The following is a 16,372-nucleotide window of genomic DNA, read 5'->3' on the forward strand; positions in this document are numbered from 1 at the left end:
AAGCTCGAGCTTGAGCTTGATATTTTGAGCTCGTCGAGCTTGAACTCGAGTTCGAGCTTCACAAAATTAACTCGAGCTCGACTCAAATTCGGCACGTTTGCACCCCTAAAGCAGAATGACCAGAAAACTCAATCTCAATCATCAGAAGGAGCAAAAGAAGCTGATGGAAGTTGAAGACCTCCTTAAATACTTACCTATCGTATCATAAAATTTTGACATAATCTGCGAGGCCAACCATCTGCTGCATTTCATTGATTTCATCTCCTAAATAAATTGAGAGCAAAGCCTTTAGTGTTTCCGGTTCGATTTCCTGTATTAATTGTTTTACGTAAAAAAACATTGTTGGCATATTAAATCAAGACTCAAAAATAGAAATTTGAATATTATTGTTTAGCAGTTTTTCAATCAAGTTAAGGTTTTAAAAATTCTATTTTTTTTTTACTTTTTTAAAAAAGTGTAAGTCGGAGATTTCGAATTCGAGAATTTTGACTTACATTCCCTTTTTTCGTATCACTCAACTCATCCCTTCCCCCAATTAATAATTCTAATTGAGTCAAATTATAGTAATTTTATTATTTAGAAGGGATAATTTCAAAAACCTCCCTTGAGGTTTCTGACAATTTCACTCGACTCCCCTTAGATTTAAAAAATTACACTTATCTCCCTTGACATAGTAAAATACCTATAATGCCCTCCACTTGGTAGACAATTTTAAATTTACGGCAATAAATTTACAAAATCCAAAAAAATCCAATTTTTTGTCTCTTATTTATTTTCACTCCTCTCTTTTCTAATTAATATAACATCTTTGTATTATTTTCAATTTTGTGGATATTAGCCAATTGAAATTACAAAATCAATAGAAAGAGTAGATTATGTGTCAAATTAGAAGGAAATAAAGAGACTCGTAGTGATACAAAAATAAATAATGAAATTGATGAAATTAGAAGAACTAAAGATGTAGAATTTGTCATATTTTGTTTTTTCTCAAGAAAATCTTTTATAAAATGTCAATAATTACATAAGAATTTCTTTCACTGGAGTAGAAATTTTTTATTATGGAAATAAAATTTATTCTCTACTTTTGAGATATTAAGATTGATAACGCCATAGGATGGTTATAATGGCAATTCTAAGTCAGACTAGCTTGTATTAAAAAGGTATTTAAGCATTGACATTTAATTTTGGGGTACAACTGGTTGTCAATGGGGTTTGTGTGTGTATTTTTTTCTTTTTTCTTTTTTTGCGTGACAAGCATTGATACTGTATATGCAATTTGAAATTTTTTAATTGGTTATTTGGTTTTAAAATTTATGTTTGAATGATTATTAGGAATTAGTGTTGTTGATTTATGTAAAGTATGAAAAAAATGATTGAGTATACTATATTTTTTTTCTTAGTTTTATACAAAAGGGCAATTTAGGATTTTTATAAGAAAATCTATCTTATTGAACCTACATTGTTACTAAACATTAAAAGTAAGGGAGGTATATATAATTTTTAAAACCTAAGTGAAGCTCTCTATAATTGTTAAAAACCAAAAGGGAGGTTTGTGAAATTATCCCTATTTAGAAATTGGTGTTTCCTATCACTCAACCCATCCAAGTTTCAGACATCTATAGATGTATCTATAGAAGTATAGACCTATCTATAGATGTATGAAATCACATTTTCATACATCCAAGTTTTTATTTTAAATTTTTATAGGGACTGTTTTTTTTTTTTTTTTGGGTGTTTGGTACAAATAGGGATAGAGCTGGTTAACATTAAATACAATACAGAAGGAATGCTCGACTTCTTGTTCGTTAATCTGCATAACTCTGACGAAATTGAACTATATTCTCTGCGTCGATCAAGTTTAGGAACTTAAGTTTCAATTAGCTACACGAGTTGAATCCCATACATCACAAAGCAGATTAATTCCGCAAAATCTTTGAAGCAATCTGTAATTCCAAATTGTAGAAGGTAAAAGATGAAATCAAATGCAGTAGTAGCTCATAATTGGCTAGTCATAGCTGACGCAAATCCGAAATCCTTCTTCATGGACGTGCAGAAAGTATTGATTCTAGGAGTAGTATAAGGCCCCTCAAGTAAACCTTTGGCCATAAATCTATATGCGGCTTCTGTAAGGTGAATGCCATCCCAACTGATATATAGAGAAGGCCAAGCACAAGCAGTAGACGCTGGTTCTCCACATTGCGCTGAAAAATTATAATTGTAAGGGGGACCTCCATCGCCGCAACAGGCCATAAGCGATCTTCCTCCGAAACCTGAAAAAGGGGTGGTCAGGGAATTGAGTCTCCTACATACAACTATCACGATATCAACTTACCGTAATCAGAATGATGATGAAGATGATAATTATACGAATAATACAAGGAAAAATCACATGCCTAGATGTCGTTGTTTCGTACTTTAATTGGATTCTCTAGTTTGGAATTGAAACAGTGCTATATATCTACATCTGAAAGAGATCAAACAGAGAATCTAGGAATTTCATTTTGGCCGGTGATTTCTTTAATTGGTTTCTCCTTTGGACGGTGAAAATGTTGTTTCCAAAATCATTGAGATACATTTCCTTGAGGTATCAATTTGGGTGCCAAAAGAGCCCGTGATCCCGATTTTGACCAAATTGATCCGCCTTTGTTTAACAAGCAATTTGCAATATCAGTTGCATTAAACCAGGAATAATGGAGTTGAGAATTACCGTTTTGTTCCGGAGAACGAAAAAGCTGCATCAGAGGATTGAAATAATCGGCATACAATATGAGTGCATCTGGGTGATTTGCTCGAACTCCATTCAGCTCTTCTTGAAGTAGTTCATTGTGATAATTGGAAAAATCGTTCAACCAACTCAGGCAGCCTGTTGCTGTATCATAATCTTCTTTGTTTGAACTCTTGAAATAGGTTAACATCGCTGGCGAGCATCCATCAGGCAATAGACCATTCACCATTATGTTTACCACTCCCAGGTCTATCAATTCCTACATCAGGAGCTCCCCAAAAAAAAATTAAAATCCTCCGTCAGGAATATAAATCAATATCATGCACATACTAGCCCTTTAACCATGTAACGTTCGTGAAAGAAAGAATCCCGAGTTAAAGAGTGGCAACGATGCAATGTAGCATAAGACCAGAAAAGAATGCCTAAAAGTTTTTTTTTTCCCCAGCAAACAACACTGAAAAGATTCTGGAGCTGAAATGTTGTTAGAAAAAGAAATGTGCAAGTCAGAATGCTGCATAGCGCCGTGAGGTGTTGAAGGTGGCAAACCTGACTAAATATATATATATTTTTTCTTTTAGTTGTTCCCTTAAGAAAGAGAAAAAAAAAAGTAGAACTTTGAGCAATAAAAACAAATAGGGAAAAATTCTTACGTTAATGGCAGACCTAGTGGCACTAATAACCAAAGGAACCAAGGATTTTGTCTCCTCCAAGCTTTTTCCTTGCAGAAATGCTTTGCCATAATCGTTGCCACCGAATCCCATAAGAAAGAGCGAGCTTTTGAAAACTTCGCTACAGCCTGCGAATGACTCCCCCATGAGCTATTAACGTTAATTTTCAAAGCCATTAATAAATCAGTAACTCGAGAACCTCTCAAATAAACCTTTGGCTTTGGACAGCACACCATCTGAGTCAGCTCAAAAAAATTTTGATACACACTATGCATTTCCACTTAAATACTTCAATATCCTGTTTTGAGTTGGATTGGGATTATTTTATGCAATTTTCATGGTGCAGTTCATGATTCTGATGTCTTGAATTTTAATTTGGATTGACAGGAGTGCTGGTGGGACATAGCTTTAAATCAATGTTTCACTTTTTACACGTTATTTTATTAGTGTTTATACCTATTGCATTTGTGACGATGCATATACGTACATATTGGAAATCAACAATCCAAGATACACACACCAAATAAGGTTGAGGGTGGCAATTGTCCCCATAGAAGTTCGATGATTATTTGTTTGACTTAGAAATCTTGAAAGTTTTTATATTCGCACCATTTTTGCCAACCTCCTCACCTCTATCTACTCCACCCACTAAATTTTGGAAACTCCTCTCGTCGCTACCTTAAGATGTGTTCGACCATTTCAAATTAAAAGCAGCTGTCACCAAAAAGTATGGAGAATGTGAATTATGATGTTCATAATAAATTTGAGCAAACAAAACAAATTTATTCAATGTATGACATATGCGTCTCCTATCACATCTATCGCTAAATATATTAGTGAGATCGACTAACATTTATGCATTTGTAAGTTTATATATACCCTCCAATTTTGTCTTCTTTTAGACCGCGACTTCATTGGTTACTGGACAGAACCACCGGGGCCACGTTGACAGCGGAGTTTGTGTTTATAAGAAATTGAAGATCATGAGGTCTTCTTCCAAATAAATACACTTTTAATTTGGAAGTTTGGTTTAAACTCGTATTTTGTACATGGGCTGCCCTTACCATAGACTCTCCTCTCTTCCCGTCTTATTTTCGGCATAAAGATGGAGAATGGAATTTTAAAATGTTTGGGGACCAAAATATCATTTACTTGACTCCGTAGGGGAAGTTTTGCCCAAAATTTGGGATGAAAAGGTGAGGTTTCTTTATAAACATCATGGACTACTTCAGCAGTTTTGAGTATTTTGGCTTACAAGCACGTCCGGGGAAAAGAAAAACAACTCATGATTTTTCAGTGAGAGATGTTATATCAGCCGTGTGCCTTTTTTTTTTTTTTTTTTCCCTAAAGGAAGTGTCAATGTTAAGTTATTTAGAAAAAAATCTCTAGGTTTTCTGTGCTATTTGGTAGGGAAAATTAGCAATTTGATCCATTTTATTTAATTTTTTTTAACCTCTCACCTCTCCCTATACTTTTTGGACTTTCAATCATCAAATCTAAAATTCGAACTGTGAACCTAACAATTAAAAGAATTCTAAGAGATCTCTCTCTCTGGATCATTGAGTCAAGGAAATTTTTTGTGGAGATACCCGACCCGAAATTCAGGGGAATTAAAGGAACATGCTGGTCATGTTTATAACACGAAATTGGTCAATCTCCCCTAGCACGTTGAACCTCGTTCAACTTGCGGGGTCATATTTCCCTCTAAACTGATTCTTTGGATTTTAATGCATATGTCTCTTTTTTTTTAAGTAAAGATTAATGCATATCTTGGAAAGAATAGAAAAAAAAAAATAATACGTGGCTGTTGATGTCTAATGTGTCATGTCATACAACCACCATAGGACACCGACCGTAGTACATGCATGCCATTTCTTTCTGACAGTTTCTTACGAAAGTAAGAATTTTTGGAGTACATGGCAGACATAAATTTGAGCAGAAAATATCCGACACATCTTGCACGTGGCTACTTTATTTTTGCTTTTTTGACTCTTCAACTCATGAGCTTATTGATTTGGTATAATAGTCCTAAATATTTTTTTAAAAAAATAATAATAAAATAAAAAAAAAACACCTGATCTCCAACGAATTGCATATTTAGATGGTAAACATTGGAAAATCATGCCATATCAACTTAAAATATGCGTCGTTCTCAATCCCTAAACATCTTTAAGCCTTTTTTTTTTTTTTTTTGTTCTTTGAGGATAATAAAAAAAAAGATAAGAATTCTCGTCCAACACGAGTAGCTGGGCTTTGAAACCATTTTTCCGTCTGGACAAGAAATACTTACTTGAGGAATTGCAAAGAGATGGCAGCAGCCCTTTGAACCACCTGAGTTGGGTACTCATAGAGATATTAGCCAAAGTAGAAGAAATTCCTTTTTCTCCATAAAATGGGACGTCAAGTGCTGTAGCTCCTGCAACTGCAAAGTTCAGACCGGCTTGAAACCTTGAGTTGCTTCGATGATTCGCGCCCCTAAGATACGGTGGAACCGGTGGAAGTCCATAGTATTCAGCTGCAAAAGACGACGCATGGATAAGTAAAAGATCACTCCTACTTATGCTAGTTCTTCTAGTACCAAGCCCACAACCCTGGGACGTTTCTACCCCAGTGCCGGACGGCGACAAATATGGCCTGAAGAAAGAACATTTTCTAACTTGGTTATATCCAGCAATGGATTGTTTATGAGTGGGCGAAGCGCAGAGCTACCTATGAAATCGATTATTAGCCGACCATCGGAGCATCGACCTGTTGGGTGATGAAAATAGGTCTCTCCGTAAGGAGGTAAGCCGCAGTAGAGTGTTCCTTTGCTCAGATGAAATATAGGCGGGTAAATGGTCGCGTAATTTCCAGTGTCAGCCAGTGAATCGCCGAGGGCAAAGATTGACGTGAAACAGCCGGAGGCAGTTTTCAGTGAGGACAATAATATGAGAAAGGTGACTGAAAATGAGATGGTTGTTGGAAGAGATGAAGATGATGAAGCCATTTCAAATTGTAAATTGTGGTGGCAGGACTTGCAACCTTGTCTTGTATTTGTTCTGTAGTATTCCTGTTTAGTTTATTTCAAAATTTATGTAGCTTTTCATATATAGCAAAATTTATTTGAAATAATTTTGTAAAAAAAAAATTTTTTAATATTTTTTAGATATGATATATGTGAAATAAAAAAATAATTAAAAAATATATTAATAATACAAGTAAATAAATCACCGTCTGTAAATAAAATATAAATAAAGTAAAGTAAAAGATCATCCAAACACGTTATTATTGAATATTTCTCTTTAATGCTCACTTCGCCACATGTCACTATCTCACCTACTTTTCTTACGTGCTCATAAAGCATGATTCTGGCGGTTGCTTTTCATCAGCGATGACCCTGAAAAGAGGCATTAGATTAAATCCTGCGCATGAGATATATGATTCAGTAATCTTTGTTGACAGTAGACATCTGTTCTTCCTATGATTTTATGCATGGATGATTTTGTATACTACGGGGCTCAGAATCAGTAGACATTCTATTTTGTGCTGGGAAAAACCAAAAACGCAAATTTAGAAGCACAACAGGACACCCCTCGGAAGCAAATGTTAGCAAAGTCAGTTAGCAAATCACCAAACGCATAGATTGATGTGTAACTGAAACAGCCGGTGGCAGTTTCCAATTGGCAGAGGATGCCCCAAGATTGTGAGAATCGTGGTGTACAGAAGAGCTGACGAGGATGAAGCCATGTTAAATTGTGGTGTACGCAAAACTGCCTGACCCACAGCCTTATTTCCTGCTCAGTGGCACTTGCGGGGAAATTTCCGTCTTTGTTTATAGTCAGAACTTGCATGGACCAGTCCATGTCCCCAGTCCCCACACATAGGCCTTGTGGTATCTAAGTAGCCACGTCGTGTTTTGTCTTGTTAATGGGCAATAGTCGGTAGTTGATGGGTTAACAACGCCTATATTCTCTCAAAATAGTCAAGGCAAGATTTTGAAGCAGCAACTGTTCCTCGCCGCCCGCCGTTGCTCATTCCCCTCACCACTCTCAGTTTCAGCTACAATTGACACCATAGCTTCATTGCCTGTGGCTTTCATGTGGCCGAGGCACATTGCGCCACCTACTCTTCAATCATTGTCAAGTCTGTTTGCCCATCCTTGTCAAATCATTGTCAAGTCTAAGACTTTTGCCCACTCTTATTTTCTGTTTCTGGTCCCTAGAAAGTAATTGAATTGAGTCGAGCTCAAATCATTGTCAAGTCTAGGACTTTTGCCCACTCTTATCTTCTGTTTCCGGTCCCTAGGAATCAGGATGTAATTAAATCGAGTTGAACTCAAATATCGTTATATTCGAACTCAACTCGACAATAGAGTAGTACTGTTCGAGTTCTAATAAGTAGCAGAAATGGAGTTTGAACTCGAACTTGAAAAATTATTCGAAAATTCGAGATCGACTCGATTATACTCGATTTTTTTACAAATATATGATCGAGGTCTCGAGTTCAAGATTCTTGTCCACTCCCAAAATTACAGAATATAACTCTTCATGTAAAATAGATTGATACAAGCCCAATTTTTCAATTGAAACAAGTTGGAACATTTGCAATTAATCATAAGAAAGTTCCACGTCCTATCATGCAAAAATGGAAATTCGGAAAAAAAAAAAAATAGTTGCACAAAGTGTTAGTTATAAATTGAGCATAGTCACTGATGATTACATTAACATTTAACAACCAAGTAGCTAGCCTCAAAATAAGAGCCCAAAACAAGAGTAATTTACTACTGCAACAGCCTACAACTTGCAAGTCTTACACAAGATAATATCTTAGTACCAAGTCAACACCAAAACAAATTCAAGGACGTCAGTGGCAATAAACCTCCCAAAACAAAGAGTAATTTACGACTTCATCAGCAACCTACAACTTGCAAGTCTACCCAAGACAATATCTTAACACCAAGCTAGCACCAAAACAAATTCATAGATGAAGCAACAAATGAGTAAAAACAAAGGCAGCAGCAAAAAATGCTCCCATAAAGCGGCCATCCTTAAATATTTTTTCAACTGAAAGCCACGTATTAAAACAAAATTGAATGACTAAACAAGCAAAAATTTAAAAATGATAGACCTGAATCACCTAACTACGCTTTGTCCAAACCATAGTTATTAAATCCGGCGGAGGGACCATGTCAATGGGGTCGCTCGGTGGGTATTAATTTAATATTTATAAGGGATAATTGCAGAAACCTCCCCTGAGGTTTCTGACATTTGCACTGACCTCCCTTGTGATTTAAAAAATTATACTGATCTCCCCTGAGGTTACTAATCCTTTGCAAATTCAGTCCAAACGATTAAAATATTGTTTTAGGGTGAAATTAGAAATTTTTTACCAAATTTGTCCTTTGTACTATATGTCCAATGAATGACAAAATACTACAAATCAATTAACAATTAATAAACTTTAAGGAGTATAGTTCATAGACAAATATGCATTACCTATTTAAAGTACCGGTTCTTCATGGGTATTTTACTTTCAAATATTTAATTTAATATAAATATTTATGCTCAAATACATATTTGTATTTACTTTCAAATATTTAATTTTTGTTAAATATAAAAACTACCAATCTCTCTTCCGTAAAAATATTAATATAACACTTTTTCAATTTTAGTTACAAACATTTATATATTTAACATAAATTAAATGATTCAGAATAAAATACCCATAAAGAGCCAATACTTTACTCATGTAATGGATGAAAACTATAAAGAATTAATACTTTATGGGTCATTTTTTTAAAAAAAAATATTTAATTTATATTAAATAAATAACCTACCAATTTCCTTTTTGTAAGAATATTACTGTAACACTTTTTGAATTTTACTAACAAACATTGATATATTTATCATAAATTAAATGTTTAAAAGTAAAATATCCGTAAAAAACCGGTACTTTAAATGAATAATGCGTGTTTACCTATAAAGAGCCAGTAACTATTTAAAGTACCGGTTCTTTAAGGATATTTTACTTTCAAACATTTAATTTAATACAAATATTTACGCTCAAATACAGATTTGTATTTACTTTCAAATATTTAATTTTTTTAAATACAAAACCTACCAATCTCTCTTCCGTAAAAATATTAATATAACACTTTTTCAATTTTAGTTACAAACATTTATGTATTTAACACAAATTAAATGATTCAGAATAAAATACACATAAAGAGCGAATACTTTACTCGTGTAATGGATGAAAGTCATAAAAAATTAATACTTTATGGGCCATTTATTTTTTTTTAAAAAAATATTTAATTTATATTAAATAAATAACCCTATCGATTTCCTTTTTGCAAGAATATTACTATAACAATTTTTTAAATTTTACTTACAAATATTGATATATTTATCATAAATTAAATATTTGAAAGTAAAATACTCGTAAAGAGCTGGTACTTTAAATGAGTAACGCGTGTTTGTCCATAAATTATACTCTTTAAAATTTATTAATTGTTAATTGATTTATAGTACTTTGTCATTCATTAGATATGTAGCACAAAGGGCAAATCTGGTACAAAATTCTAATTTTATTCTCTAAAATAATATTTTAATCGTTTGGACTAAATTTGCAAAGGATTAGTAACCTCAGGAGAGGTCAGTGTAATTTTTCAAACCACAAGGGAGGTCAGTGCAAATGTCAGAAACCTCAGGGGAGGTTTCTGCAATTATCCCTATTTATAAATATAAAATAGTAATTTTAATATATATAAATACCTAATGGAGTAGTCTTAGATACTAATTATTATCCTTAGAAAGATATAGAATGAATATATGGATATTAATAGAACATTTAATTTCATTTTTATTAAACTTTTAGATAAATAAATAATTTAGTCAAATATAAAACAAAATTGTGATTTATTTGTAGAAATGTAGCATTATTTAAAAAATAACACGTTTCTTAACTACCTTTTAAAGACACTTGCTCAAAGCAAACGGGCTCTAAAGTCGCAGCCTGATCCGCTTGTACCTTCCATGTTGCTTTGCAGCAAGAAGAAATTTCCGCTTAGTTAAAGCCAAAAACAAAATTTGAAGAGGGAATAAATTTCAAACAAAAGCAGAAAAGCAAGAGAAATTCAGCAACAAAAAAAAAAAACATTATTTGGTGGCGTCACCTCAACCAGTTTCATTCTTGGATTAGCGAACATTTACTCTGACAAAACGTCTTAGACAGTGGCTACCTTCAACACTTGGGGAAACTATTCTCTTGGTTAATTATAAAGTGATGAGTTCGAAGCAAGCCAGTTGGCTAGTGTTTATACATGCTGATACGGTAACTGGTAAATAATTTCACTAGACAAGAAATTATTTCTTTCCAAGTTGAGTCTTCCACCTATTTGTAGTAGTTAAATGGTCAGGTTTTCAAGGAGTTGTTTAAGTGAAGTAATTATAACTCAAACCGGCCCATATTCTTGATAATCTTGTCACAAGGATTACCAAGCTGGCTGTCGTTTCCTGTACTCGGTGGTAGAGTCAGGACCTAGGCTCAGTGAGAGCAAGATTGTATACTTAAAATGAAATACAAAAAATTCTTCTGTTGTGGAGTTTTTGTTCTACTTTCTACAATTTTTCTCATTCAAGTAGTAATTACATGTTCTCACTGATAAAAATGCTAGTCCGTCTTCTATTGGGATCCCTTGAAAATGTTGTGGTGACAAACTCCAAGAAGCAAGGTGGGATGACAGATAATGGTGGAAATGAGGTGTTGATGTCCATATGCTGAAAAAGGTTTAACGTCAGAAATTTTTTGGGTGGCAACGGAGCAGCCAAGTACTGGCATGAAAAACGTCTCCTTAAGCTGCCATTCTCTGGACGGAGATGAAAAGGGTTGTCGTGATCAGCTACAAGGAAAATTGGGTTGATGATGAGGATGATGACTTCATGGCAGCAAAAGCAGCTGTTTTAGGTGAAGAACATCGGTGGTTTTTGGTGAAGCTGCAAAGGAGTTGTTGACTAAGAACAACATTGACAAAGGATTTTTGTGGCTGGTCTGCCTTTGATTCCCATGTGTGATAGCCAAAACACGGTGAAATTGTTTTTGTGGGGTTGGGGAGAGTCTTGCTGCAGATTCTACAGTTATAGCATGTTCATTATGCTTTGCTAGTGATTTCTTCTTTTGATTGGACGGCCTATTCTGGTATATAATCGGAGTTTTATTGTCATTATTTTAGAGCTTCTAGTTCATTAATTTACTATTTTATTGTGCAGCTTCTTCGTCCTTTTCTAATCCATCCATGTTGTCTGTTTATAGTCTCGGATTTTAGAAAAGAAAAAGAGAATTTTCTTCATGGAGATGCATAGAAGGAATTTGCTTCTTTGGGGGTTTGATGCAAAAATATCCTCGATTCTGGATTGGTAATTGGTTTCCTCGTAGAGTTGTACCATATGCCTACTTGCTTTTTCTTTGGTTACTTAATTTGGCTCTTGAGCAATTTTTGTATGTTCAGCTAATATTGTGATTAAATTCCACTGCCACGCTCAACTAGAAAGTCCGTACCTCCTCCTTTTAAGTGACAATTAAGAAAAAAAATCATCACTACTTTCAGTGCTTCTTCTCCTTCTTTTTTTTCGGGTTTTCAAAGAGGAATTGCAAAATAAGCTTTCAAAGGAGAAGGCAAATTTTTTTGGTGAAGCTGCATCAGAAATGTTTAAAAAAGGTGAAAACGTGCAACATGATAAGTTTTAGGGTAAAATTCAAAATAGAAGAGAAAATACGAGTAAGAGAATTGGCGAGTGAGTATCTCAAAAAAAATTTTAGAAGATAAAGAAATAAAAAGATCATTAACACAAGCGTGTAAATGGCTAAATGAGGCCACTCTTGCTTATCATGTATCTGTGAACTCGGGAAGAACTCTAGAATCATTCTTTATTGCTTTTCAAAGGGAAAAAATCTCCAAAAAACTGGGGGCGAAAGATAAGAGACTTGGCTAGTAAATTTCTCCAAAAAAAAAAAAAAGAATTAGCAAGTGAAATAAATCCAAAGATGATAATTAATCGATTCTATAAAAGAAGAGAAGCTTTTAAATAAGGAATGCTGTTGGAGAATTTTAATAAGAAGATAAAGAAATTAATGACCATTGATACAAGTGCATAAAAAGGTTTATGGAAAAAGCAATATAGTCTAAAAGGAAAAAAAGAAAAAGAAAAAAGAAGCAGTCACATTACAAGCTTGATAAGTTATATATGTTTAGCCATATCCAAAACAATATGAGAATAACTTCCACATTCCATTTTTAACTATCTAGGCATAGAGCATCTTTGCTTACGGTATACTATAATTTTTCTGATAATGATTTTGTACAACTTAATTGACTCGGATTGCATACGCGACCCGTATTTGGAATGAAAATATTCAAACAGGTAGGACTGAAACTAATATGCATGTCACAGGATCCAATTGTTCGTTAAGGCAACTAATTACTGAATTCTGATAAACAATTTCCTTTTTCACAAATGATCTCCTTAAATCAGATTTATTGAATGAAACAACTATTTTATGGATAATGCTGGATAGGATAATGGTGGCAGCATTTTCTTGCTGCCGTAAAAAGCAATTGTACATTTGCTGTTCTGTGGTGCTACCAAAGCAACAGCTGTGATTAAATTCATCTTCCCCGCTCCCCTTTGTTCTATCCTAGCTGTCCTGCGTGTCCATAAATATCACCTGGAACTAGGAATTTAGCGACTGAAAGTTTCAAGCAATCAGAAAAAGCAACACAGAATCTGCGAACTGAAAATGGAGGATTTTGGCGTTAATCAAGTAGGTGAAGAGGATGCTGAACGTCCCTTCAATCGCTTACCAGATGGGCTAATTCTGTTCCACATTTTTGACAAAATCCCAGAAGCCCAGTTCCTTTTCCGTTGTTCAATGGTCTCTAAGCGTTTTTCAGGTCTTGTTTTCCAATCCAAGACTGTTTCCGTCAAAATCCCACTTCAGATTCCCGACCAGGAGTGGACCGATCCAACAGACCCTGTCATTCCTGCAGATTATGTGCTGAACCTTGCTACCGAATTTCTTGTGAAATTCACTTCCGTGGAATCCCTCCGCATTGAATTCGACTGTCCTGGAGGCGGTGGGAGGAGCTCCGACGTCTGCTCCAGTACTTGTAATGAGCCGCTCGTTAAGTGGAAGATCGACTTGGGATCTGCTAGCTTTATCATGCTGTTTGCAGAGAGTCTTAACAATGACGATGTTGTTGTTGAAGAAGTTGACGATAGAGTCGGAGATGAGGAATTAGACGTCATTAGGGGATGCGTCTTCAATCATCTCAACGATGCATTCTTGACGTTGGCACTGATGAAAACGTTGACTCACTTGTTACCAGAATCCCTACGAAATGTTGAGGTCAAAGACACAAAGAAGCAAGGTGGGCTTGTTAGTTTTGATGGGAGTGAGGTGATTGACGTAAAGATGATCAAAAGATGTAAGATTAGAGATTTATTCGCTGAAAGGGGAGCTGTTAAATACTGGCATAAATCACTTGTTAAATTGCCGTTGTCTGGATCTGTGATGAAGGGGCTTTGTGTTATACGGTACAGAGAAAAGTGGGATGATGGCGAATGTGATGATCTGTTGGCAGCCCGCGCAGCTTTTCAAGGGGGTGGAGAAGAAAAGGTTTATGGTGAAGCTGCAAGACAGTTTCTGACGATGCAGAACATTAGCAGCGGAATTCTGGGATACGTTTGATCTGGAGCAATTTTTGTTCTTGAGTATGGGTCAAGTGGCAGCCCATTACCATTTTCTTTCCTATGCTAATTCACAAATTTGTTTCCCATTAACTAATCTAAAAATGTGGCAGGATTGGTCCAATAATTAGGAAAGAGTTCTTAGAGCTTTTTCCTCGGCAAGATTCAGAATTCGAATAATATACCTGACGGGTCGGAGTGGAAGGATGGGGGCAAGGGAAAAAAAATCGCAAGTTTAAATCAGTGGTTAGACCATGTTTGGTGCATGTGTTTATACCCTCTGGCTAGTCAGCATGCGCTCATATCTTTCAGCTGGTAAACCGTTGCTTGAACTCTGATTTGAATATTTCTTGCACTCAAGTCACGGACATTGGGATTGGGCACGTCGATTACAACCGTTCCATCATTTTTCTCCGCTGCCCCTAGCTTGTCACTTTCCTGTCCTATGTCTTTCGATGTTATTTTACCATCTGCCATGTTGCCCTATTTTTCGGAGCTGTGGATGAATGAGTATTGAGTGTTGGCAATTATTTTGAGGAACTTAACATAGGGTTCAGTTGATCAAAAGTCAAAACCTGGGAAGGGTCGAAGTTGTTTGAAGGACGCCCGCGTTATCTATCGTTGCGTTGGAAAAGTCAGACAAGAGTTGCCTTTGACCGCCGGAAGAAAAATGTGGGTCCCATCTCCTCTGCAATTCTTGGTCATTCATTCGCGACAGAGGATTTTAGGCGTTGGTTATCTAAACACACTCGTAATATTAAATAGGGGTGGGCGTGGGTCGAATACCTGTCCTATTCACCATTTGATTGATCTGATCCACATTTTGCGGGTCAGCCATTTTTTGATCCTTACCTGCCCCGCATATCAGCGGGTACCTTATAATCGGGTATCCGCTGAGATAAGGTCGGGTCAGTGGGTACCCGTCCCGTTCCATTTATCATTTAATATTTAAAAAAAATAATTTATACCAATTTAATTTTATATTTTACATATTCATTTAAAATTTAATAATTTTTTTTTCTTAAAAAAGGTTTTCCACCAAAAAACAAGCATGTGAAGAGAATATAAGATAAAGGAAAAAAATTAAAAGAATTCAAAATCAATAAAAGTTTAAAATAAGTAGCATAATTTTTAATATATATGTTCTCTCCCTTTACATTTGTTTGGAAAGTCATTTTTCTCAAAAATTTTTCTACGTTTTCTGTGAATACATTTTTCAATCATTTTTTTATCTCGTATATTTCAAATCATTACATTACATTTTTTTTACAAAAACTTCAAAATATTGCAATCCAAACAAAATAAATCAACCTCTAAAGATAGACACATTTTCTATTAAATCTTCTCGTTCTTTCATTGTTTAATTTCCCAAACACGACAGTAGCTAAAACTCGTATCCAAAGAAAGAAGAGGGTGAATGCACGGCTTAAAAGCATAGACAATAACCAATTTGGATTTTGATTTATTGTGAAAATTTTTTTACGTATTTTATGAACACATTTTTCAAGCACTTTTTTATCTCACATGTATCAAATCGTTACAGTACACTTTTTTTACAAAACTCTTAAAAATAACAATACAAACAGGTCCATTTCTGCATTAGCCACAATGAAATAAAACCATCAATTAGCCACTAATCTGACAATCTGGCATCCCCCACTAATTTCACCGTGCATTGGATGTTGAATAGTACCACCACCAGCTAACACCATACGCGCAAGGGGAGACCAGCTGGCTGCTTTCTCCAGTTATCCGACTTATACAGCTATACTTGCGATTTCTGCTTTCTGCAAAACAACATGAAGCAGCAGGGAGGACAGGTGATTCTCTTCTGCCATCGATGACCTCCTATCCCAACACAAAAATTTGACCATGAAAAGCATTTGATTTCTATGCAACGTAAGAGCTTGTTTGAATTGCTATTTTTAAAAATTTTTGTAAAAAGAAAATGTATTGTATTTGATACATGTAAAATAGAAGAGTGATTGAAAAATATATTTGCAAAAAAATAAATTTTTTTTTGTAAAAAAACTACAATTCAAGGCATAAATTTTTACAAAATTTTCTTTGGATGTTGTACAACCTCTAAAAGGTGTACTACTAAATTGTAGTACTACAAAGCAATTCATGTTAATAATTGCTCGGACCCGAATGTCACTAAAGAACAGGGGAGCATAGCATGGAGCCATAGAGGCAATGTTTTGAAAATCGGACCGGACCGACCGGTTTTACCGTGAAACTGTCAAAATCGGATT

At 35.0% G+C, this 16,372-nt stretch overlaps 2 protein-coding genes across 2 annotated transcripts; one reads left to right on the plus strand and one right to left on the minus strand.

Moving 5' to 3' along the window:
* Positions 1-1,857: 1,857 nt before the first annotated feature.
* Positions 1,858-6,462, minus strand: LOC113726053 (GDSL esterase/lipase At1g28590-like). Its single transcript, XM_027249595.2, has 5 exons — positions 6,103-6,462; positions 5,684-5,908; positions 3,376-3,521; positions 2,708-2,984; positions 1,858-2,270 (listed from the first exon to the last, which is right to left on the minus strand). Exons 1-5 carry the CDS (start codon positions 6,377-6,379, stop codon positions 1,996-1,998), a joined length of 1,200 nt encoding a protein of 399 aa, XP_027105396.1. The 5' UTR covers positions 6,380-6,462; the 3' UTR covers positions 1,858-1,995.
* A 6,705-nt stretch (positions 6,463-13,167) lies between these two features.
* Positions 13,168-14,118, plus strand: LOC140035497 (uncharacterized). The gene has a single exon (XM_072076751.1). The coding sequence runs from the start codon at positions 13,168-13,170 to the stop codon at positions 14,116-14,118; it is 951 nt and encodes a 316-aa protein (XP_071932852.1).
* The last annotated feature ends 2,254 nt before the right edge of the window (positions 14,119-16,372 follow it).

Source organism: Coffea arabica, chromosome 2c, assembly GCF_036785885.1.
Source record: "Coffea arabica cultivar ET-39 chromosome 2c, Coffea Arabica ET-39 HiFi, whole genome shotgun sequence".
NCBI classification, from domain to species: domain Eukaryota; kingdom Viridiplantae; phylum Streptophyta; class Magnoliopsida; order Gentianales; family Rubiaceae; genus Coffea; species Coffea arabica.